This window comes from Penicillium maclennaniae (assembly GCF_028827695.1).
Source record: "Penicillium maclennaniae strain IBT 15551 chromosome Unknown utg000007l:1.0-4884863.0:1.0-4888362.0, whole genome shotgun sequence".
NCBI lineage: Eukaryota > Fungi > Ascomycota > Eurotiomycetes > Eurotiales > Aspergillaceae > Penicillium > Penicillium maclennaniae.
The window spans coordinates 4,300,139-4,324,564 of record NW_026623219.1 but is presented as its reverse complement, the minus strand read 5'-3'; the positions used below and the strand labels follow the sequence as shown (position 1 = coordinate 4,324,564).

General features: G+C 50.8%; 10 protein-coding genes across 10 annotated transcripts; 6 read left to right on the top strand and 4 right to left on the bottom strand.

The window, feature by feature from the left end:
- Positions 1-385: 385 nt before the first annotated feature.
- N7477_008821 (basic helix-loop-helix domain-containing protein) lies at positions 386-1,714 on the top strand (the record flags this gene model as incomplete). Its single annotated transcript, XM_056970484.1, has 3 exons — positions 386-730; positions 756-1,329; positions 1,368-1,714. 3 exons carry the CDS (start codon positions 386-388, stop codon positions 1,712-1,714), a joined length of 1,266 nt encoding a protein of 421 aa, XP_056820516.1.
- A 557-nt stretch (positions 1,715-2,271) lies between these two features.
- Positions 2,272-3,224, top strand: N7477_008820 (uncharacterized protein; the record flags this gene model as incomplete). Its single annotated transcript, XM_056970483.1, has 3 exons — positions 2,272-2,514; positions 2,749-3,018; positions 3,072-3,224. The coding sequence occupies 3 exons, from the start codon at positions 2,272-2,274 to the stop codon at positions 3,222-3,224; spliced, it is 666 nt and encodes a 221-aa protein (XP_056820515.1).
- A 419-nt stretch (positions 3,225-3,643) lies between these two features.
- On the top strand, positions 3,644-4,126 carry N7477_008819 (uncharacterized protein; the record flags this gene model as incomplete). Its single annotated transcript, XM_056970482.1, has 1 exon — positions 3,644-4,126. The coding sequence occupies one exon, from the start codon at positions 3,644-3,646 to the stop codon at positions 4,124-4,126; it is 483 nt and encodes a 160-aa protein (XP_056820514.1).
- A 631-nt stretch (positions 4,127-4,757) lies between these two features.
- Positions 4,758-5,591, top strand: N7477_008818 (uncharacterized protein; the record flags this gene model as incomplete). The annotated part of the gene is made up of 1 exon (XM_056970481.1): positions 4,758-5,591. The coding sequence occupies one exon, from the start codon at positions 4,758-4,760 to the stop codon at positions 5,589-5,591; it is 834 nt and encodes a 277-aa protein (XP_056820513.1).
- A 1,100-nt stretch (positions 5,592-6,691) lies between these two features.
- N7477_008817 (WD40 repeat domain-containing protein) lies at positions 6,692-9,945 on the bottom strand (the record flags this gene model as incomplete). Its single annotated transcript, XM_056970480.1, has 3 exons — positions 6,692-9,047; positions 9,103-9,374; positions 9,427-9,945. 3 exons carry the CDS (start codon positions 9,943-9,945, stop codon positions 6,692-6,694), a joined length of 3,147 nt encoding a protein of 1,048 aa, XP_056820512.1.
- Positions 9,946-11,018: 1,073 nt separating this feature from the next.
- rrg9 (mitochondrial ribosome assembly protein RRG9) lies at positions 11,019-11,780 on the top strand (the record flags this gene model as incomplete). The annotated part of the gene is made up of 1 exon (XM_056970479.1): positions 11,019-11,780. The coding sequence occupies one exon, from the start codon at positions 11,019-11,021 to the stop codon at positions 11,778-11,780; it is 762 nt and encodes a 253-aa protein (XP_056820511.1).
- Positions 11,781-12,338: 558 nt separating this feature from the next.
- Positions 12,339-14,954, top strand: N7477_008815 (putative intracellular protein transport protein (Sat1); the record flags this gene model as incomplete). Its single annotated transcript, XM_056970478.1, has 4 exons — positions 12,339-12,703; positions 12,921-13,495; positions 13,525-14,013; positions 14,065-14,954. 4 exons carry the CDS (start codon positions 12,339-12,341, stop codon positions 14,952-14,954), a joined length of 2,319 nt encoding a protein of 772 aa, XP_056820510.1.
- Positions 14,955-15,569: 615 nt separating this feature from the next.
- Positions 15,570-18,199, bottom strand: N7477_008814 (uncharacterized protein; the record flags this gene model as incomplete). The annotated part of the gene is made up of 10 exons (XM_056970477.1): positions 15,570-15,683; positions 15,738-15,764; positions 15,788-15,826; positions 15,893-16,207; positions 16,399-16,639; positions 16,859-16,994; positions 17,190-17,411; positions 17,470-17,603; positions 17,660-17,753; positions 17,812-18,199. The coding sequence occupies 10 exons, from the start codon at positions 18,197-18,199 to the stop codon at positions 15,570-15,572; spliced, it is 1,710 nt and encodes a 569-aa protein (XP_056820509.1).
- Positions 18,200-18,775: 576 nt separating this feature from the next.
- N7477_008813 (CMD-domain-containing protein) lies at positions 18,776-19,228 on the bottom strand (the record flags this gene model as incomplete). Its single annotated transcript, XM_056970476.1, has 1 exon — positions 18,776-19,228. The coding sequence occupies one exon, from the start codon at positions 19,226-19,228 to the stop codon at positions 18,776-18,778; it is 453 nt and encodes a 150-aa protein (XP_056820508.1).
- A 1,240-nt stretch (positions 19,229-20,468) lies between these two features.
- On the bottom strand, positions 20,469-24,037 carry N7477_008812 (uncharacterized protein; the record flags this gene model as incomplete). Its single annotated transcript, XM_056970475.1, has 4 exons — positions 20,469-22,290; positions 22,353-22,893; positions 22,931-23,883; positions 23,994-24,037. The coding sequence occupies 4 exons, from the start codon at positions 24,035-24,037 to the stop codon at positions 20,469-20,471; spliced, it is 3,360 nt and encodes a 1,119-aa protein (XP_056820507.1).
- Positions 24,038-24,426: the final 389 nt, after the last annotated feature.

Genomic DNA, 24,426 nt, shown 5'->3' with positions numbered 1-24,426 from the left:
TGTAATTTTGGGTACAGCCGTTACGTCACGCGACCGGGAAAATTCACATGTGAAAGTCGATGGTCGATGCTCTTTACAATCCCCAGCTTTCAACTCTCAGGCTTTTGTTCTTGCTTGGTTCTTGATTCTTGCTTCTTGTTACTGTTCGATTCATTCCCGGCGGGGACTCTACTCTCTCCCGACTCTATATCAACAGCATTATCAGCGATATCGTTGTCCGTGTCGTCAAACGGTGAATCTCACCTATCAGAGCGCTAGTCCGAGTTCACGCAAAGGCCAAGGCATGATCATATCGTTCCGGTTCACGCTGCTCTCGACATATAGAGCAGCATATCATTAATCCAGACATTGTCTTTGCCTTCCAAGACAAGCAACCCTATACGCCATGGAGGCTTCTGGCCCCGAAGTACATACTGGTCGAAATTCCCCGCCGCCTGGCCCGTTTGGCTGTGAGTATTTCGACTTTACTCGTCACGATTCCTTTTCTGACAGTCTTACGGATTCCTTTCTTGGTCCCATGGATACTCCATTTGAGCAGGCTCCGGCCTTGCCCCCAGGTCCCTCACTTCTGGACGATAACGAATCCCACATGCTCGACAACTTCTTTACCACTATGAATGCAAATAACTTCTCCAACGATTTCTGGATGCGTGGCACCCAGGACAAATCAAGCGGCCTGAATTTCAACTCGGGCCGAGGAGCTTCCCCCGACTTTCGCGGGTTCTACAACGTCATTATCGCAACCATCCCTCCAGCAACAAAACCTCAAAGCAAGTCTTATGGGAGGCGCCTCAGACCCCAACATCTATGCTGCAGCGTCCATGCTTTACCAGGGCGGTATAAACGGAGCTGAGCTCGGATCGGCTCTGGCTCAGCAAGCATTTGCGGGACAGGCACTTCCTATCAACGGTCACCATGCCCAAGCTCGACGCGTTTCGCAACACCTGGCGCCTGCACAGGCTTCGGGGTCATCGCCTCGTGCCCAGCTTCCAACTGGCTTTCATACTTCAGAGATGCTTTTTGATGTTCGCGACCCAATTCCCGAAGATCAACATCCCTCCCGCAAAGTGCGTGGTCTCCATTGGGGCTCCGATAATAGCTTCATGGACCAGGGCTATATCGCTCCTCCCGACCAGCCCGATATGGAGACCCGCACAAAGGATCTTCTTGAACATTTGGATTGCTTTGAACCACAAAGCAGTGCAGCTAACACTCGAGCCCCGAGCCCGGAACGAATGAGTGGCGCTCAGGCGCAACGCTCCGCCTACCGCTCGATTGACGGAGAAGAAAGCACCCAACCACGAAAGCGACAGCGCGCCATCAGAAATGGTGATGAATACTCGGACGACGAAGATACGAGACTCCAGACGAGAAAATCCAGGACCCCTACAATGCGAAGGCCCGACGGGCTTCGACTCAAACGACACGCAGGGGGAGCATCACTCCTGGAAGCAAGCTGCCGCGAGAGAATCTCTCAGAGGAGCAAAAAAGAACCAACCACATCCTCTCCGAGCAGAAGCGGCGCAATCTCATCCGACAAGGCTTCGATGACCTATGCACTTTGGTACCTGGTCTCCGGGGCGGCGGCTTCAGCAAAAGTGCCATGCTCACCCAGGCTGCCGACTGGCTTGAGGATCTCTTGCGCGGTAATGAGATCCTGCACAGCCAACTGGCCAATATGAAAGGCATCAATGGTCTAGTAATGCCTCGATGAAGACTTCCCGTGACGTGACCATGAATATTTTCTATCTATTTGCTCGGACTTCGGCGCATTGATTGCTTATGTAGCATTGCAAGCGACTCGAGGGACTGTGGATTTCAAGTCCTCCGGACTGGCGAGTGGGCGTTCTGTTCTTACAAGATACCATTGTTTTCATTTGTGTCCGGCTTTACTGCCGATTGTTGATGATACCTTCATAATATGCATGAAATGAAACATTTGCATGCTCTTGCTGGAAGGTGAACTACAAGTTTCACCAAGCTAGAGTAGTTTCCATACATCTTGTACCTATTGAAGAAGCTGATTGAAGCTGTTTATTAAGCGAAGTACATAGCTCACTTGTTTTTCTTTTTAAAAAGACTTATAAGGTGCCTCCATGCTTGTCTAGTAGCATTATCAGATGTAATGTCTCGCGATACACAAGGCTAGGTGAGGGAAGATGTGGTTGACCTCTGGGCTTCGGGGAAACGATCTCCCCGGATCAAAGCCGATCCCGCCCCACCGCGCTGTTTTGGCCGACGCGTCTGAACTTCAACCCCAATTCTACAACAATGCCTTCCAAGCGCAAGCGATCCGGCGACAGTGAAAATGCCGATGACTCTAAGCGTTATGCCTACTTGAATCCAAGCATCCGTCGAGTTCCCGAGAAGACAATAAAAGCGAAATGGTCTACCCTGCCAGAGCCCGTTCAAGACAAAGTCCGCGACTTGTTTCATTCACTCGAACGCCCGGTGATCGTGCGACAGCAGAATGAGAAGAAGCGCATTGAAGCACAGAGTGCCGTCAATGCCGTAGTGCGAAAGTATGCTTCGCCTGCGCTTGTTTTTTGTGCGCAATGCGCCCGCAATGATTTGCTGTCTTTGTCTCAGTCGCTAAATTCTTTCGTAAAAAAGTCTAGGGAGGCGACTTCCTCGAATGCCATTTCCGCCAAACACAAAAGACTCGAGCTTTGACTATGAGTCGGCTCTCGATGAACATGCAGGTGGTTTCCTACTATGCACGAGAACACATGCTAAGTTAATGTGCAGCGATCGCTTGAGGTCAACCTCGCCACGATGAAGGACAGTATTGATCTCTTAAAAGCCGAAATTGCGAAAGAAGAGGCCCTTCTTGCGGACGAAAAGAAATCTCTTCAAGAAATGGATAAGAATGCAAAGAGAGCTGAGGCAGAGAGGAAGCGCCAAACTAAGAATGAACATCCTGTGCTCCGGCAGTTGGATGAGCTCCCCCAAATCGCCGATCATGCAACCGGATTCTCTCTCTTGGATACCACAGGTGGCCAAGCAGGGCTGGAAGAGGTAAGATCACCCAGTCGGTAATCTACAGACATTATATACTTATATTGCTCTAGTTGGACGCGGATCCAGTGATTCAGAAGCTGATGAACCAACTCCATGGACATCTGCAATCCATGCAAAGCAATATCGCACCGATGGCAGGACTCAGTGATGCGATCACCCGCTCACAAGCCGCCTTGGACCATTACTCCATGTCGAACGACTGAAGTGAAGTGATGCTTGATCTCTTACGCATCTTGACCTATAAAACAAGAGGCATAATTCAATGCGAGACATGTGTGGATAGCTCAGAGGACTGTCACCAAGATGCTGCAAGCTTGTGGCCGCATTGTACGCCGCAGGAACACCGAAGAATTCCCTGTCATCTGTCGCGTGCTCAGATCCCGGTGGCTTCGCAAAAGACTGCGAAATGCTCACCCTGCGCACCGAGAGGGCGATCCATTACACGTGAATATTGAGTGTATTTCGGCAGTCAAAGACGCATACGATGTCTTACGAGGTGTCGGGGGATGCGTGCGATCCAAAACGGATAACTCCGTCGCCCATTGGTACGCGTCAGCGACCGCGGATTGTCTACCGATCCAGCATCGGATCGCATGTGCCTAGAAGGACAATTAGATAATTAATGACATTGACACAACATGACTTGCATGACTGGAATGAATTTCGTAACCAACGAACCGAGGTCCTCAGTGTGCTCGGTGGCGGCTCCGACAAGATGGGGGATCCCCATGCGGAGCAGTTCGGAGGGGTTGAGTCTCCGCTTTCGCGGCCCCAAGAACTCAGAACTTGGACCTTGGAACTTCGACGACCGTTCACTTGGACACTCCACTCATGTCTGCAGGCAGCCATCCCGCCTGGTCGCACTGATTTCACCATGACTGAGAAGGGCGCAAGCTCCGAGAGGAGTGCCAAGTCCAAGGGGGATGCAGGGAAGGATGCGCGCGCAAAGGACTCGCCTGCGGCCAAGTCTGAAACTTCTGGCATCGGTCACTCCAGTCCCAAGAAGCGCCGCAAGGTCAATCACGGTAAGGTGCCGTCGCGCATGCGAAAAGGGATCTTTGACTTGCTCTCCCGATTTCCGCGACTGGGAGACAATCTTTGCTAATGCTTCATATCTACAGCTTGTGTCTACTGTCGCCGCTCGGTAAGCTTCACATTCCAAACCCTGCGCTTGTTCAGAGATAGCCCAGCTAGCTCATCCATGAGTGGTCGGGGTGGTTGCTGTTGTAAGGACTCTGCTTTGGCTAACTGGTCGTGTGGGACAGCATATGACTTGCGATTCGGTACGACTTCCAACCCCTCTCTCCCCAAGACCATTCCATTCCATTCCAACCGTCTATCCGTTGTGAACCAGAAGTATGTACCTGCTGATCAGTTTTAATTGTAGGAACGTCCTTGCACCCGGTGTATAAAGCGCAATATTGGACATCTGTGCCATGATGAGCCGCGGGAACCCACGAAGCGACGCGATCAAGATCAATCCGCCGCAGACGAGGAGGGCTCGTCCAATAATGAGCTAGTCAACGTTCAAGGTATGCCTCGGGATGTCGACGTCTCGGATGCTGCCGGTCAGCAAATCCTACCCGATGGTACGATCGGAATCCCGCCTTCCTCGGTGCAGCCTACAAACATTCCCCCAGCGGGTCAAGGCCTCGATGGGAGTTCCCAGCCGAGTAAGCTTGAAACGCGAGGCTTTTTGAATTTCCTTTGGACTCAGCTGACGTGGGATCTTAGTGATGCCGTACAATGACTGGATGGGCGGACAGAACCAATTCCAAGACATGCACTCGCTTCACCCGTCGTACATGTTCAATGCTCATGAAGTCACCAACGAGTACAACTTGCTAGGAGATTTCCTTAACAATAGTCTACTGGATGATGGAGCTATATTCCAGAATCAAGACATGCAGGGCATTTACTCTGATCCATCGGTGATGAACTCGATGAACAACTCCCTGAACATGCCCGATGGCTTGCCACCCCAACAACTTCCTCCACCGGCACAAAGCTTGGCGCCGCAAGCCGACTCAATCCAACGCCCAACGTCAACAGTCGGGAATGATAAGGCGCGCGAGACATACTACATGACTGCCGCAGACCCATCAGGCTCGGACCCGCCAGAGGAACGTATGAACAAACTTCTTAAAGCCAAGTACGACGCGGGCTTGTTGAAACCATTTAACTATGTCAAGGGTTACGCCAGGCTCAATCAGTACATGGAAAAGAACATGCAACAACAGTCCCGCCAAAAGATCCTAGGACAGCTGGGGAAGTTCCGGCCCAAGTTTCGAGAGCGCATGCAAAGTCTAACCGACATTGAACTGATTCTCGTGGAGATGTGGTTCGAGCGAAGCCTAATGGAATATGACCGCGTCTTCGCCAGTATGGCCATCCCAGCCTGCTGCTGGCGTCGAACAGGCGAGATTTTCCGAGGCAACAACGAAATGGCACAGCTCATTGACGTTCCAATCGAGAGTCTTCGCGACGTACGAATATTCTATCTACAACTCCCTGAAAGATTACTGACCTCTCCTCCAGGGCAAACTTGCGATCCACGAAATCATAGTTGAAGACCAACTAGTCAGCTACTGGAGAGAAATTTGGGGCTATCGCCTTCGACAATACCCAAAAGGCCATGCTTACCAGCTGTACACTGAAGAGTCCCAATCCCAACGCAGCAAGCGAGGGAATCCAGTGCTGCTTCTCATTCACGATTCGACGAGACAATCACAACATGTAAGTGAATTTGATCGAGCTTACTCTGGCGCAGAAACTAACACCGGTCTAGCCCGTCTCTTATCGTGGGTAATTTCCTTCCCACAAAGCGCATACACAAGTAGTCATTCAGAGTTTATGCAAAGAGCGGACTTCGAAATGTCGGAATTTTGCTTGTGCTCGTGCTTGTGATTGATTTTTTTTATTGTCTTTTGATTCCCCAAGGCTGAAGGCTTGAGTCCTTTGTCTAAAATGTGCGAGGGTTGAAATGTACAACTACCAACTACCTGCTTCGAAGATTTTTATGAAATTCAATATCTTTGGATATGTACGAAGCCCCGTGGTCGTCTGTAGCCGCTACTTGCTTTCTTCTGACATGCGGTCTTCTCTATCCGATGTCATTTTCTTATGAGACAGCAGACCTGACCACCAGGCATATTTCTTGATTCTCCAAGCTCTCGAACTAGTTGTCTGTGGCCTTCAAGATGAAGGGAAAGAGTACGGCATATCTGGGACCACGTAAATTCACGAAAAGCTCCTCTCTAAAATTCGAAACTGCAATTCTTGGATATGAACAGTATTAATTTCATTTCCAAAGAAGATGGAATAAAAAGTGGTCTGGGCCGTCTTGGTGTAAAGATATGGGTATCATCAGAAGTAAAACAAAAGGAAAAGCCAACAAAAGAGAGTGGCCCTCCATCCCTGGTGGATAGGATAGGCGGATACACGAATGGATAGGAAACAGGAAAAGAAAAAATGACTGGAAAGCAGAATAAAGGAGGACTATAACGAATAGGAAACAAAGGCAGAAAATGAATATGCGATGCAAGGGATCGTCAAACACCTGCAATGACCTAACATCGCCAAGAAAATCGAGATCGTGTTATCAAATTCTCGCCTTCTGTCTGAGTAAATGGCTAATAGAAATGAGCATATCGAAGGCTGGTCAAAATTTTCAATCATCGGCATTTTCATCAAAAGACCGGCTTCTCGAGACCTCACGGACGCCGGTATGACGAAGCGCTGGGGCGGAGGGTGCTTGGCGATGCATACGAGGGGAACGAGAAGACATTGATGAGTAGCTCAGCTTGCGATCCATGTCCTTGCCGCTGCTATCAGTCTCGGTCTCGCCGCTCTCATCGCTAGTCTGAGACCGCGCGCTCACCGCACGAAGGGTAAGGTTCAATTCTCGCTCAAGCTCCTTTTGAGCTTTCATGTGCTGACTTGAGCCGTTGAGCTTCTTGCGATATGCTCGTAGAGTCCGGCACACCTGCTCGGTAGACATGTCCAGACTGCCGAATTCGCTTCGGCTAGGAGTTTTGGCGCGCGCCCGGTAGTCCATAGATGTTCGACGGTTGGTGTTTCGTGCACTGCTTGGCTTCTTATAGGTTGATGTCCTTGTCTTTGGGCTAATTGGAGATGGGGACCGGCGGCTTCGATCTGTTGGGGTGAAGCATGTAGGCGAGCGGCGATTTGGAGACGGTGTCTCAGCAAGAGAATTGTTCTTGAGACTTGATGGTGTCAAGGATAGTTTTGACAGTTTCCTTGCCAATGTCGGAGAGCGCTCGCGAACTGGCGTAGGAGTTCCCAAAGGATTCTCGGGTCGAAATCCAGCTAGTTCAGTCCTTGAAAGAACCTTCCGCAAAGGGGGTTTTGCTGCAGTCATTTCCTTCACGGGTCCTTCATCCTCTCGCCCGTTTTGTAGATCCTGTGAGATTTGTTGCTGCACAGATAGATTCCAGATCATCAGAATTCCATCTATACCCGCCGAAACCAAGTTCCGTTTGGGCACGGACTTGTCAGACTCATCAGAATCCTCCAGAAGCAACACATCGCTCACACCTTCGGTATGTCCAAACTCTCCGGTGAGCAACTGGTCTCGCTCTAGATCATATACTCGGATGGACTTGTCCGTGCTAGAAACTCCAAGCAGAAGCTTTGGGCACTGGCCTGGAATTTCCGAGGTCACAGTCAAAGCACTCATTATAACAGCATCGGTTGCTTCCGAATCGGATGAGCGGAAGCAATGAAGCTGTCGTCCGGAAGGTATGTCAAATTTGAAAATGCAGCGGTCCATAGTCGACACGAAAAGCAAGTTCGAGTCATCGGGACAGAGGGTCATGGAGACCGGAGACGATTTGAGGGTGATGACTCTGGATACGAGGTAAGCAACGGAAGTTGCACCATCTACATCTCGTGTGGCGCGCTCTCGAATGAGAATGGTACGATCCGCAGAGCTCGACAGCAATTTCTCACCGTCGTTCATGAACAGGATCTGACCCACTGCCCCAACATGATCTTCCATGGTCTGGATCAATTGCAATTCGTTCGCTCTCTTCTCAAACAGCTGCACTGTGCGATCTCGGCCAGAGCTCGCGACTAGACAGGAATCGGCAGAAGAGTGAATAGCAATGTCTGTGATCTCAGCCCCGTGAGCGCGAGCCTCATTGACACAAGCCCAGGGCTCCCGCGAAAGAAGCCGCAAAACTCCGAATTTGTCGCCTGATACGAACCAATCAGCATTGTCTCCAGCCCTTAAGACCTTCAGCTCATTTGCGATATCGTCTTCGATCAATAGGTCTTGTTCGAATGGAACCGTCTTGGATTGTAGACATTTTCCTTTCGCTTCCCAGAAATTCACGGAGCCATTGCGAGACCAGGAGAAAAAGTCCGCAGAGAAGGCATTTGGTGTTTTCAAACGACGGACTCCGAGCACAGGGTCTCGATGAGCCGGCATAGAGTTCGCCCCAGGCTCCTGTTCTTGCTCGCCTTCTTCCCGCAATTCGTCCATCGGGTAAATATGAATCTCACGGGTCATTTCCACCGTGACCAAGTGGGACGAAAGAGAACCCATGCAAGTAATGGACGGCGCTTTGTTTTTCTTGTCCAGTACGCCTTTCTCCACCCGGGCTGGTGACATGGGTGGTGATCGAATAGCCTCAAAAGACAGACGCTGCATCCTCCTGCCACGCCCGCCCAGCCAGACGCACTCACGGTCAAAATCAACCGCCAACGAGGTCACAGCGAACCCAAATTGCGCCACTATTGTCATTTTCTGAGATCCTTCCCGATCATCGATGAGGCAAACAGCACCCGACTCCGTGCCCACCACAGCCTCCTGGTCGGATATGCTACCCACGCAGCTAAATGTACTATCACCCAGTGGGCCAAGCAAGCAATTCCTGCCCGAGAGTGCTTTGGGAGCGGGATTTGGCGAAGGTCCTCCTCCTTCTACGGCCAATCGAGATTTGGTTGGCGAGACTGGTCGATTGGTAGGAAGCCTCCATACCTTGACATGGCGCACGCCGGTTCTAGATAATAATGTAAGTGTGAGTCTTCACCGATTGTCATCCCGGGCTAGCATACGTTACCAAGGATTGACCCAGCCAACACATATCGCGGATAAAGGATGTACATTTATTCGCCGAATGTAGCTTGGCTGAGCCATTTTTGAGGTTGATCAACCAGACGAAGAGGAATCCATCGTTCACATTGCCGAGGGTTGCCAAATACTGCGAATCGGGGCTGAAGGCAAGGCTGCGGACACCAAATGTATGGTCATTTAAAATCGACAGAGGAACATCGGGTAAAGTGTCACGGGCTGTTGAAAAGATCAACACTCGGGGGTTGTAACCGGTCTAGCAAGTGTCAGCGGCATTTGTTTAAGCGTTCCAGCATCCTATTACTGACCTCTCCCACCGCTAGAAACCTTCCATTCGGGCTGATCGAGACGCTGGTGACCGCTTTGATCCTTTCTCTTGACGACCATGCGCGCGGGCTTCCGCCATCAGAGGCTTCGCCGGCGGGCGACGCAGGGAGATTGAGGTGTGGATTAGAGCGAATATGTGAAAGAGGACGAGCTTTGGGATCCGGTGTCGCGGGCGGGGTAGAATGATTATAAAAGGACGTGGTCGGGTTCACGCTGGTAGCCGACGGCCGAGCTCGGAAGAAGCGCTGGCTGATGTTGGCATCATCGTCAAGCTCGGCGAGCACTGCGGCTGAGCCGGCGCATAGAGCAAAGCGCTTGCTCTCGTCGTGACTGGAGAAGCCATTGGGGGTTGTAGTGGTTGTACCCAACACTGTCTGAAGCGATAAGCAAGATTGGTGTGACGACTTGCTCGGCGATCGGGTTCCCGGTCGTAGCACAGGAGAATTGGAGGGGGTAATCTTCAGAGAGGCGCTTGGCCCTGAGAAGCGCGTGGTTGCCATTGGGGCATTCGAAATCAATTTAGGCTCCCCTGAGTGCGCCGAGTCTGTTCATTGCAGATTGCGCATCCGTCGCAAAGGGTTCGTGAAAGAACAAGAAAATGGCGTGGCGGGGGATCGGGAGAAGATGCGAGGGATGTGGGGTGAGAAAATAGGGCATAATCAGGAGCTATCAAGCCCAGCTGAACGATTGGAAAAATAACACAAACAGCTCTATCGGGCGCTAGCTATGTTGATCTTAGATTCCACTTCGGTAGTGAGGAATGGACCGAAACGTCAACCGTGGATCGTGCATGGTGGGGAAGTATGTGACCCTGACAGCGGTACCTGGCTAAGCCCAAGAGATCACTAACTTGAGTTGTGTTGTAGCTCTCCGGTGCTGGAACTCTCAGAGCTTACGCTGCCTTTTGGGCGAGGCGAACGGTGGGTCGTCCACATAGCCTTTGGCACTAACCCCGTCTTCGCAACGATAGGCCCTGTTACCCTACGCTGGGGCCGACTGCGTGCCTGATCTTGGTAAAGGTTCCAAGGTCGAGCTAGACAGTATTTCCGAACTCAAGTTGACCTATATGTGTCCAACAAGTCCAAGCCCAGAGGGATCGAACTTTAAACCTGAGGCTATAATCGCAAGCGGAGTCCGTATCAATGGCAAATTGCAGGAATTGTTGAAATTGTCAAACCATCTAGAAATCATCTATGTCAAAAGGCCCCTCATTGCAGTTGTGAATCATATCGGATCTGGTGGTATCATTTACGTTTCCATGCACTTGAAGCACTCGTGTTGAAATTTGAATCCGGATTTGTGATGTGAGATTGAAACATACAGATGGAGAAAGGACAAGTCAGGGTCAAGAGGGTTGAGTAGATCAGACATGGAGATAGGGAACATGGGGTGGAGAGGCGTAAGAGATCTTCCATTGCTCCTCGCAGCATATAGATCGTGGTCATCATCAAACGGACTTCTCTCAAGTTGGGCTTAGCTTTGTGCCTTACTTATCGGGCAGCAATCTTATCGCCACCGGCCCATCTTTTTCGTCGCGACACTTGCTCCTAGATCTTCACTCACATCACCTACAATGGCAACACAATGTATTGCATCTGCCAACATGGCTCTCCCGGGGCTTTTGCGCAGTGTCTTCCGCTCTGAGTTCCCCCGCGGTCTGCACGCTACTTCTGCGCACCGACTTACTTGCCCTCAACGAACCGTCCAACAACCACGACGATTCAGCTCAACACCGCGAGTTTGCCAGCTCGGGCAGGAACAGTCATCGCCTCGGCCAACTGAGTCCTCCCCAAACCAGAAGTCAGGAGACGTTGGCTCAAGTGCTTCGCCAAAACCTACACCTTCAATCGCGAAGAGCCAACCAAAGACCAAGCGCGACGGCAAGGAAAGGACGAAAGAAAGCAAGAGTATTGGCAAGGACTCAAAGTCTGACAAGTCGAAGAAGTTTCCCATCGTCAAGAAGAAGACCGAGCATTGGCAAATTCAAAAGGAGGCGCTGGGCTCGAAATTCCCTGCCGGCTGGAACCCGCCCAAGAAACTTTCTCCTGATGCACTCGATGGCATCCGTCACCTGCATGCTACTGCACCCGATCGATTCACAACTTCTGTTTTGGCAGAAGAATTCAAAACTTCCCCGGAGGCCATTCGTCGCATCCTGAAGAGCAAGTGGAGACCGTCTGGGGAGGAGGTGGAGAGTCGGCGCAAGCGATGGGAGAAGCGACACGAAAGAATCTGGAGTCAGATGAGCGAGTTGGGTCTCCGACCATCCACCAAGGCGTCCCGGCCTGTGGGCGATGCGAGCAGGCTGTTGTACAGTGATGACGACAAGAAATAGGGGGCCATCCCTTTTGTACATCATCTCGGAGTCCACTCTTGCATCATAGCGATCTTTTCTTGCATATACTTTTGCATTGCGCATGTGTCCAATGGATTTATAATTCTATTTTTGAAATCAGGGCTTTTTTCCTACATCAAAAAGTGTATTCACCTGGTGGACAAAGAATCAATAGGGTTCTTCCAATTCTCCGATTTGAGGGCATTAGAGTATTCAGGCAAATTTGCCATGAACCATGAATTGAAAGAATACTCATTCAATTATGTCTCAATCAAACCGGGTAGATACTCTGCACATTACGTAGAACAAAGGGGTCCCGCTAATGCAATTGTGGAGGCGGCGTCACCCAAGCTCCCTGCAACTCCGACTCTAACTCCGCCTCGGCCGACACGTCCCATGGACGTACCATCTCGTGCCTTGCCTTCTATCTGACAGCATGATGCTGCCTCTCTGACAATCAGTAGAATCTGATCTTGGTGGTCGCCAAAACTCCGGCACCTAAGAACACCGAGTCCAGCACGTCGAGTACAGCAGCCCACATGCTGACACCGCGCCACCATGCCGTCGAACATCCAGGTCTTCGTGAAATGGAAAGACCAGACGATATTCGCGGGAGAGAATGTTGAATGCACTATCACCTTCAAAAATGTTGCAGATACTACGCCTGAAGCCGGCAATGGAGCTGAGTTTAGTCAAAACCAGCGCAAGGCGTCTCGAGTCGCGAACCACACCGGCACCCCTTCGGATTCTTTCTTCTCGATGAAATCACCTCAGAGCCTTTTCTCGAGCCGGCGATCACACTCAATCAGTTCTCAAAGAAAACCCTTCCACCGAACTGCCTCTTCGCTGAGCTCCCCGCTCGTCGCCTCGCAGAGCTTCCCGCCCCCCCAGTGGCCCCTCCACACCTCGAACTTGGCAGCCAGGTCATAGCCATAAAAGATCCGTGTCAATTCTCTCAATTGATAGTGAAGGTCAGACTGATAAATCACCGTCAACGCACGGTCATAGAGGCCAGCCGGCCAGGGGTCATGGACGATCAGCAAGTCTACAAATTTCCCCCAGGAGGAACCACAGCTATGACGATTCTTATAGAAAAGGTGATACGACTGCTCATCAACCTTCATTTCCTCGGGCTCACAGTGGTTATGCAAAAGCGAGACCCCATGTACCTGGTCCTACACTCGCAGAGTCCCCAAACGAGTCGGCCCCCAGCAATTTGACAGTCGATACCTCCCACCTGGGACGATCTAGCCCTCAAAGTTCTCGGGCAACCAGTCCTGCTGGTCCGGGCGAGCAATCACGCACCCCTTCTCGAAGGCGTCAGCCACCCTCTTTCGATTTTAAGTTTCCAGCGGCCCCTCCAACAACCGAGCCAAATTACCACCCACGTCTCTCTCCTTCTCCCAAATCGACCGATAGGATCACACCCAGCAAGACAAAGACATCAACGAAGGATGCTTCGACCTTGGGTGCACCTTCGCACCAGCAACTCACGCGAATTATATCAGCTACAAGCGTGAATGGAAGCAATCGGAGTAGCGGCGAGTTCTACTCAGTCAGCAATGATTCCAGTGAGACATTAGCATCCGAGTACACGACATATTCAGCTCATGGCGTTCGCGCCCCCCCTCCACCGGCTGCTCGACACGCACGGCACTATTCGAGTGTGGCCGCCCCGTCTGTCAGACCCACCGATGGCCAGGCGCTGCTGATGGGTATGCGCAAATAAGCGCATCATTTACAGTCGACGGTTCTCTCGTCGACCAGTCGGTCTTTGACGAAGTCAAAAGGAAAGGAGTCGTTGGTGGGCAATCAGGTACAGGCGGGCTCCCCGGACGGCCGAGCTCTTCTAGCGGCGATCGAGCCCGAAAAGGCGGTGGCTTTTGGGGCTCGTTCAAATGGAACGCCATCGAGGAGTCAATCAATGGTTTCCTCTCTAACAATGAGCTCGATGGTCTGCGAGAAATGCGTGGAGTCGCTTCATCGCGATCAATTCCATTGCTGTCCACTCCGCAATCACTTCTCTTCGTCGACCTACGGCTGTCGCCAGGGGAAGAGCAGTCGTACTCTTTCTCCTTCTCTCTTCCTCGAGGACTTCCGGCGAGCCATAAAGGCAAAGCTATCAAGATTTCTTACAATCTAGTCATTGGCACTCAGCGGCCGAGCGGCCCCAATGAATCGCAACGTGTTAACCGCATCAATATTCCATTCCGTGTATTCAGCGGTGTTAATGGTAAGCGTTTTGTCACCCGATCTTTGACCTCCCAGATCTAACAGTTCTCAGAGAAAGGAGACGTTCTTGGCCATGATCTAATGTCTCCCTATGTGATTCTCCGCGATGAAGCCAAGGTACAAAAAGTTGGAGCCAATGCTCCTGTCACTCGCAAGCCACAGAGTATTAGCACCCAATGGAACACCGCTGGGGATTTCTTATCATATGTGGATGAGATTTTAGAGCAGCGCGCGCGATCCAATACTCTGTTTCCTCCAGGTGCACTTCTGTCGAGGAAACCAAGCTTTGAGGAACTTCCCCATTCAATGTCTTGTAAGGACATCATCGACTTTGCAATCCTCCGCAGCAACCAAGCTCCGAACTCGCGGCGCAGTCCCAACCGATTCGAGATCGCTCGGGATGGGCAACGCATTGCCGTGGTCGTTTTGAACCGCCCTGTTCACCGACTTGGAGAGACAATCATTGCTACTGTAGATTTCGGCAATGCCTCAATCCCATGCTATGCTGTCCGAGCATCCCTGGAAACATCGGAGAAGGTAACACCCACCCTCGCGGTCCGATCAAATGCAAGCATTCACCGAACGACACGGCGTATCCATGCATCTCTTTTCGAGAACACCCTATACGCCACAAGAGTGGTCTTCAGCCCTGCAATCCCTATCACCGCAACGCCTACCATCCTCACAAGCGGCGTCACTCTAGACTGGGACCTGCGGTTCGAGTTCGTCACACCAACCATGCATAATGAACAAGGTCCCAGTCCATCCGGGACACAGCTCTTGGAAACCTTGTCTTCTGATGATCGCGGCAAAGTAATGTCTGCGATGGAACATTTGGGCTGCGAGTCCTTTGAGATTTCCATTCCACTCACAGTCTATGGTGAAACTGTGCGGGAGCAGGTTCCGGAAGAAACGAGGGGTACGCAATCTAAGGATGCGTGATAGAATTTCGGTGCTTGCGGTATAGCCCATTCTTTTGTGTACTTAATTTAGGTATCCCCTTATCCCACCCGTGGATGTGATCCTTGCATGCGCAACGCTTGCCGCGTCTGTTAGATCAGGTATATAATCTGTGTCGATTGCCCATTTCGGCAGCGCTCAAGGCTCTCCGCGAAGTTTCTCTGGCTGCATACGTGCACACTTGTACCCCTACAAAAAAAAAAAACAAATAAACGCGTACTCTACTCTTGAAGTTGTTTAACCAGCGATTCGAATAACATCTCAACGTGTCTCAGACATGTTGAGCTTGGCATGGGAGAAGAGGCACTGGGGCACAGTCAGAAAGCACCCTGGCCTTCGATGCCAGTTGCTTTGCTTCCACACATTGATCCAGCAAATGAGCCAGGCTTCAAGATTATGTATACAGCTTTACGAAAATTCATAGTTACGTCCAAAACCAGTGATAAGAAAGATGTGTATTGTGCAAGTCACAGATATTGAAAACAAATGGAAGAAAAGAGGGATCCAAGAGATCCCCTCATTCCACTTTCACCAGACGCTAACGATCATGCGGGACGGAATGCAAGATGAACCATCCCCCACAACTCTATTTTACATTTACAAAGCATCAGTAAGAGCCTTGTTCATCTTGGCGATCTTGGAGGAGACGCTGAGGTCGACGGTGCGGTCACCGATCTCGACAACGAGACCACCGACAAGGTCGGGGTTGACCTGGGCATGTAAGCTGAGTATTCAATCTGAAACGAGTGATGGTAAAAGCCTTACCTTGGTGACAACCTTGAGCTTCTTGCCCTGGCTGTACTCAGACTGGCAACGGCCTTCTCGAGGCGGTTGATGGTCTTGGTGTCGAGCTCCTGTATTCGTGTTGAATTAGTTACATCATTCCTTTCAGATTTGAAGAATCAATGTGAGCGACGGACCTGGGCGGAGGTGATGTTCAGCTCGATCTCACCGCGGTGAGCGCTCATCAGGGTAGCGAACTTCTCGCAGACACCCTCGAGGGAGCCGAGACGGTTGTTCTCAGCAAGAGTGAGAAGGAAGTTCTTGAGGATGTCGGCCTTGTCGGCACCAGCGACCTTCTGGAGCTCCTCAATGATCTGCTTCTTGTCGGAGACGGTCAGGGTAGGAGCGCCGAGGATGGTGTTCAGCTTGGGGTCGGCCTTCAGGGTCTCGCCGAGGCTGGCGATGGCCTTGGCGGTCTGGTCGAGAGCAGAGGACTTGGTGGAGGCTTGGTACTATAGAGAGGAAAAGTTAGAATCGGTGCTATTTGGCGCGTGTTTGTCCCTGCGACAACCGAGCTCCAGATTTGATGCAGAGGGGGGCAGCGGGAGGGGTCGGGGCGACACGGAGTCGGGAAAAAATTCGACAGGGCGGAAGCTGTATCTTGCAAAGGGTCGAGTGCATACCAGAGCAGTGGCGTAGGTACCGTCAACGCCGAAAAGGGCGACCGGGGGGCGGACTTCCTGGGCCGGGGGTGGCATAGGGTGCGCAGACCGTTGAAGGCCGGGCGGGCGACGGAGAACTGCTGGGCGGCACGGAGGCCGGTGCGGGCGACGCGAGCGGACATCATCGTGGAATTGAGCAGGATAATATCCTCGAGAGAGGGAAGGAGACCGTGGGAGTTGAGATGGAGGGAGATGCTAGCGACGGTCGGAGTGCTTGCGTCTCTGAGTGCAGGTTGAGTTCGAGGTCCGACTTCTTCCCGAGTCACGTGTGCTGCTGACCTAATCTCCCCGATTTCCTATTTAGGTCAGCTCCAGATTCCACGAGAGAGACTTGTCCTTATTTTGTACTTAAGAAAGCCTTTGTCCGACTCGGGTTGATGAATTATCATTCTAGTTGGTCGTGAAACTATTTCAGACATCCAGCACCTGAGTGCAGCTCACAAGGCTTGCGCTTTCAGCTTTCCGGTCACGGTAAACATCGGAACGGCATATGTCGCGTCAATTGTTTTGCAATAGCTATGTTTAATAACAGCAGCAAATCCCCATTGTCCATTCTCCTCCTGGGACCCGACACGACCTGAACGCCGATAAAGCCCATAATACATGTGTCAATGGCAATAATGTAATCTTCACGCCCGAACGCCATTGGGAACGATGTCTTCTGTTTCTTCATCCGCTAGAAAGTCCAGTTTCCGAGATCACAGGCATCTTTCCCATGCAAAGAATATCAGGATTTCTTCCATGCGATCCTCTCAGTCACTGCGCAACATACTGTCCACCAGATCACCTAGAGGCCCCCAGTAGTCTTTCCCACTCGCGAGCTTATGCTCATCGATAAACAGGACATAGTGTTTAAAACTAGTGTTGAGGTGAGGCTCAAGACCGAGGTGCACGACTACCGGGTAGTGGTGGCAGTAAACATGTGCGTAAACACGGTATAAGCGCTTGAAGACTTGGCGAATGAGACTGGGGAAGGTCTTGGGGAATGGAACACCTGCAGATACAAAGACGAATGAGCTTGGGGATCCAGGATACTCATCGGGGACACATACCGATTCGGCTGGGAAACATCTGCTCATTATCAATGTTACCCTGTACCCAACTCATCAAATGCTCGATATATTCTGGTGCGGACATCTTGGTCGGACGCTTAAAGTTCTCCGAGTCTTGCCAGAGGTATTCAAATCTAGATCATCGTAAGTGGGGATTCAAAACGTCCTGTCTTCTCGCGATGCGCCATACTCATCGGTCGCCTTCATTTCGGGACATGTCTGCGGCGAGCAGAACTCAGTAATGGATCCATAGAGGAGGTTGATCTGGTTGTAAAAGTCGACAACTAGCAAAGGCCGGAACAATATTAGCTTCGTTCGTCTGCCTATGAGGTGGAGTCATACTGTTCACTGCAAGCCATTCGTTCAGATCTTCGCCCTCGGGAAGCTTGACAGCCTTGCGCAGACTGCCACTTCCCAAAGTGGCCTCGGCAAATTGTCTGAGTTGGTAACTACTGGTGCCCTTGGCCGCAGAGCGGGGCTTAAATGGGGCTCGCGTCCGCGCATTGCTGGGAGGGGTCAGTCCAAATGAACCTTGCTTGAGCGCGCGCACTGCTGAGGAGAGATAGGATGGAGGTTCAAGAAGAGGGATATGAGAAGTGCGGGTGGTCTGGTAGATGCCCGACGGGCTCAGACTTAGGGAAGGGGTATGAGGGGATCGCGACGGGGACTGAGACGAGGTCTCGTAGGAAGTCGACATGTGAAAGGAGGCAGAGGTAGAGGGAACCGACATTGTGGTGATGAAGGAAGCCATCGTCTATTCTTGGGAATCTCCCTTGTTATTTGCGGCGGGGTGATCGCTGATCGGGGGGATGTGCCTGCATTCCGATGTCAGGGTGAGTTGCGCTGCGCCGGGAAGGAGGCCGTAAGATCCGACATACCAAATGAGACCTTGCAAGTGTGTAGCGCGCAGTGTGTAGTGCAGAAACGAATGTAGTTCGGACCGAAGAAGCGCAAGGGCAAGGGAGAGGTAACCGGGTTCAGCTCCACCAGATGTGATAGCGATCGTGGGCTGTCCACGTTGCCCCAGTTACCGCTTTACGTCAGGATACGATCGCGATCATTGCAAGCGGCCTTGTCTATTGAAGACTATGAATTGAAAGGCCCCTGATAGCTTTGGCGGCACAGGCTTTGTGTGGTCTGCAAATTATGTATTGTTTCGGAACATCATAGCCAATGGCGATCATCTCGTTGATACCCAATCTAGAAAGTATACATCTGCCAGGCTTCAAACAATCGTCACGGAAAACCATTCCTATTCATGTTTTGAGATGAACAAAATTTATCTCATGCGAGCGAGAGACATTTCTCAATCCAATACAGCTCTACCTCCCAATTCACGCTCCATCTCCCTGTTCTCGGCCATCTCATTCAGCACTCTCTCGGCAATCTTCATTGCATCCACCCCAGCCGGAGCCCCGCAATAAACCGTAGCATGAATGATAGCTTCCCGAATCTCAAGCTCACTAAGCCCATTGTTCCGAGCCCCGCGAATATGAACCGCCAGCTCAGGACCGCGGTTCAAGGCCATCAGCATACCGATATTGAGCAGACTGCGATCGCGCTTCGCTAGGCCCGGTCGGCCCCATACATTTCCCCAAGCCCATTCCGTGATAAGCTCTTGCATTGGTCGAGAGAACTCAGTCGAGCCGTTCTCGAGGGCTCTCTCAACATATGCTTCTCCGACCACAGAGCGGCGGGTTTTGAGGCCTTCTTCGAATAGTTGTTTGTGGAATTCGTCGAACTGGGGGTCGGTGGACATGTTGGCGGTGTAAGGGGAGAATGGCTCCCTAAGACTCAATGCTAGACCTATGATGGAGCGAACTCTTGCTGGTATGTGAAACAAGCAATAAGGGGCCAGAAGTGTCAAATTCTGGTGAGTTCGAAGATTAGGTGTAGTCTTCCCAACCAGGAATGACTTAATGACTTAATGGGGTTCGGCTCTGCAGTCGGGCTGGAGCCCCGCATTGATTGCTTTCCTTGGGACACCAACGAAGCTACTGTGCTGAAGTCGCGTCGCGCTTGTTCATGCATCCCTGAAACCGAACATTTAACATCTTCAGCCGGAAGTCGCAAATCAGCTATTTATACAGAACTTGATGAGGCATCAAATCTCAATTAGTATCAACCAAAACTGTAATAACCACTCCTTCAGGCTATTCCGAGTAGAGTGCGGAGCATTGCCTACGAAAAAAGCCCACTAAATGTTACTATCTCCGGGGATGCCGCCGCTATCGATGGGTTATATACCATATTTTGATAAGATTATAGTAGCATATTCGTTCGTAAGTCAAAGGTTAATATTGCGTATTAATCCTACTATAAAAAGGTAATCGGAGACAAGTACCTAGTATACATTCCGAAGATCGATATACCTGAGGACTATAATATTAGCCTCTAGTCATCCATTATAGGGACTAAGGTTAAGCTAGCTGCGTTAGGTCCTAAGTTTAGGTTACTAACTTACTTGGCAGAGTTCACCCCTCTACATCGCTCTCCTAGCTTTATTATAGTATGATAGGAGAGGGCCACAATCTCAATATACTAGTTGACATTAGGCCTTATTCTGCCTCAGTAGGGCTAATCAAGTAGATACTAGACGCGGAACTGGAATTAAGAAGGGCTGGAATCGTATATTGTTCACTTTTTCTTAGCACGAGAATGCCATCGAGACTATTGGAGGTCCTATTTCTAAACTGACTATAGAGGGTGTATCGTTTGATATATCTACGAATGATTAGACTTCTGAATTAATTTCTATACGCTACTGGGTCGACCTCCCCCCGTACCTATAGAACTACTGTGAATAATTTTGGGCCGAAGGTCGAATAAGCGAAGTATACAGACAGTGCAATCTTTAGGAACGGATTCTTTGGGCGTTAAGGATTCGAATACCAATCTGCTAGAGCCCCGTTAGGAGAACGTTGTTCGACTGACAAAGATCGTGTAGGCACAGAGTCAGAAGGTGCAAGATAACATTACATCCAATTTCATTGAAAAGACTAATCCCCATTAAGCACCGCGTTGCCCGACACTAAGCAACAAGCCGCGTATCCCAAGGTCAAAGCCAGCTGGGCGACCAAAACAGCTGGCACAACCTCTGGACCGCAAATATCCTTGGAGGCGCCCGGGGCGAGCATGCCGCCAACATCAAACAAGATGTTGGCTGCGAAGGCTTCTTTAGAGCTCGTGGTTCGATTGTTCTCAATGAAGTCGCCCACAGCGGGCACAACCCAGGCCACATTGATTGCGCACTCCACGAGCGGCCCAACGATCCCTTGATAGACTTCATTTGTGGCGATATTGTCTACCGCGACCTTTCCGATGCTAATCCCGGTTATACCCCAATTCAGACCGTTGTACCACGTCCGGCTGGTTTGAAGCCCACCTATCAGATCTGGCATGACATACCCCAGGTAAGATACCATACTGATGCCTCGTAATGTTTTCGATGGGATCTCTCCGGCCATTGTCTTCGTAACCGAGCATTCCCAAACGAAAATGCTGCAGAAGAGCGCCATGCCGTCAGACACTACGGTGCAGATGTCGAACACCTCGCCCTTGTCGACCGCCGGTAACTTCCCTTTACCTGCGATGGCCATATATTTCGCATACGCGATTTGCTGCTCTTGAGTAGGCTGGGATGTATCAAAGATGTTGCGAAGTGCAGTATAGTCGGGCGCCGTGATCAACTGGTTGGTGAGATCGTTTGCCGGGAAGGGAACGTTATTGGTGATTGCCTTGTAGATGACTGTTGCTGGGATTGCACCAATGAAACAGACGAGGTCCAGATAGCTGAGCTGGTCCCCGGTAATATTCTTGTAAATGGGGGACAGAATGGGGATATCCAAAGGTGCGTCGAGAGCGGCAAGAAACGCATCAGTGAACAGCTTCACTAAATCCAGTAGGGTCAACACGCAATTCTCCACCGTATTCAGAACAAAGTCGGTAATAATTGCGGCGATCTTCTCAAATAGCTGTTTTGCGCTAAGGGATGCAAAGTCCTTGACAACATCCACGAGGCTCTTTACCATGGCGATGATATCTCCCTCCTCCGTGGTCATCATCTTGAACAGGTCTGTGAAGGCAGCTTCTAGCTGCTTCGTAACAGGTACATTAAGGTCATGCTCTGACTGTGCACTCCGTAGATTGCTTGTGGCATGGTGCAGCGCCCAATTTGCCTGTGGACTGTTTCTAGAAGGCACACTTGACTGCGATGCTTCCTGCTGGCCAATGGTCTGGCCAGGATCCGGGAGACCACTCCATTGGTCAACCTTCTCTTCGATCGTGGCGAACGAACTCTTGATTCCATCTTCAATCTCAGTAATTGAGTTGCTCACCTGCTGAGCAGATAACTTGAGAATGTTTTTAACGACGAAGTGGGTGCGCTTGATGTCGTCCCAATTGAAAAGGAAGCCCAGATATTTGACGATGTCGTCGTAGGCAACTGCAATCTGCTTGAATACGTACTCTGCTGCCCCAATAACGGCCGCCACGCTGTCAATCACCGCGGAATAAATATCATCGCCAACCTCGACGATAAAGTGCCAGACCCCATCAATGATCTGAGAGTAGGCCGTCTTGACAGTATTCCACGCTTTTTTAAACCATCGCACCATGTCACCCCACAGAAGCTTGAACCAGCTGCCGATGCCTCGGCTAGAGGGACCGCCTTTTGCGGGTCCATCAGCCATCAATGCCGGCTTGGCTTTCGCGGTACCATTCACAAGTAGCTGCGGTTTGATGTCCAGTAAGGTTTTGAACTCGTTTGCTGCAAAATCCAACTGGTCTAGTCTCACCGAGGATATGGGCACAAGGGGCTTGCTCACTCCATTGGAGTCAGTCACAGTCGCCGCACTAATACCTTCGCCGAAGTGAGGGTGGACAGTCGCTGGCAGGCGTTCTCAAGTGGGTCGATTATCTCAACTATATTTTGACCGTTCACGTTGACCGTGACATTGATCGTTGTGCCTGACAGAGTCTGTGTCTCTTCAATGATAGTGATAGTACCTGACGAGTTTGTGAAGATTTGAATCGTCTCATCGGGTCGGAGGATCAAGTAGATGTCGTTGACATTTACGGAAATGGGACTGGAGGAGCTCAGGGAAACCGGATATGTAGGGACTCCCATACCGTTGGCATCCACAACCTTGATGTGACTAGTGTAACTGCAGAACTCAATCACCGAGTCGACGTTATCTGCAGGTAGGAGCACGCTGCGTTCGGCCCAGATTGAGGTAATCGGGTCTTGTGTCAGTTGCATCAACTGGCTCTCGTAGGTTTGAGCGAACAAGACGCTATTCGCAGCTCCCTGGTAAGCATTGAGGTAATGTGCGAATTGGAAGACATCGTAGCAGAGCGGCACGGGGTTGGACCATGCATCTGGGTTCGTCTCGGACCCAGACGGGCACGATAGACTCCATAGCTCTGACGAGAAGTTAACACCCGAAGAGTACTGTGCGACCGCTGACATTTGTCGCAGTGAGAGTCTGTGTGCCGTATAAGATGCCAGTGTTGCGCAAAAACTGTGTATCGGCTGCTGCTTGCGCACAAGCGCCGTTGTACTGCTGGTCTGGGGTGAACACATAGATTGCAGCGACTAAGGGCCATGCAACAAACAGAAAGGTATTCCCGGAAGAGTCTAACATGGAAGCAATAGTCGTTGTAAAGGGTGGAAGCGCCAAATGAATGCTTTCGGGGAAAGGGTTCTCCTTGGTCGCTACGGGCGTGTAGATTAGATCCTGCTTGGACCCGATAAATCCGAAGGTGTAGATGCCACCGACCGGATCCTCAGGTCGCTTGCCTAAGCAACTGACCACAGAACCGGCACTGATATCGTCCGGTAGGGGGTGGAAGGTCCACGTCGGGGATGAGTTGACATCAATATAATATCGATCTACTACCTGGGTATTATCGGCCGGGTTTCTTATCACATCGGCAAAACATAGTACTCCCGTCCCAGGGATATTCATCAGATATACGTCGGCTATAGTAAATGGAAGCGGTGGTGCTCTGCCTTGGGCGTCGAATGAGGCATACACCCAGAAAGGCATATTTGCCAACGTTCCCGGAGTAGTGGGAACGTCCAGAGCCAGGAACAGAGAATCATTGCCATTGACGTGAGTGACAAGGGCCAAGTCCACACTGCTTGTGGACTTTGGGCTCTGAGTCACAGCGAACTGCTTGGCTGCAATTGTCTTTTCCCCAAACCTGCCGGCAAGGCCGCTGGAGATATCATATTTGATCCAGCCAGTTTGAGATGCCGAGGTCTCTTGAGTTGCGTACAGAACCTCATCGGCGCCGATAGAGAAAAAAAGAGAAGTCCCATCTTGATTTTGCATCACATCAAACTGGCGAGCAGGGTCCATGACACTGGCATACTTTTGGTTCTTCATCAACTCCGAGTCGGAGACGATGCTGGCGGGGATGGAAGTAGTCATTCTTGTTCATATGTTATGGACAGAATTTCTTTGATTACTGAGCGTCAATGTTTCCTATGCAGGTAGAGGATAGTCAGCTTCACGTACAACATGGACGGGTCGGGAGAGCCTTTAAATATTACGGCCTCCATCGCCTGGGAGATTCCGTGACCTCACCTCGCAAGTGGCAAATGAACATAAGCTCTGGGCAAATATAGGCCCGGTTTCTACGCATATTTGTTCATGCTAGCTTTCGCTCGAGCACAGCCTATTACAACATGTCCTATTACCGTCAGCTGGCCCGATGACAGAATCCATAGACTATTAGATCACTATTTTAGAGGAGGTATGATGGAGAGGGTAAGTATATATTGAGCCATGGTGCGAAGTTGTTCCATGCTATTTGGGACCATGGTACTGTCGGAAATATACTTACCGCATCTGAAAAGCCTCAACCGCTTGCAGTAAATCGGTCATTCTAGATGCGCGGAGATATATACAATTTCGTATAGACATGCAAATCACTGCCATTGATGGACAT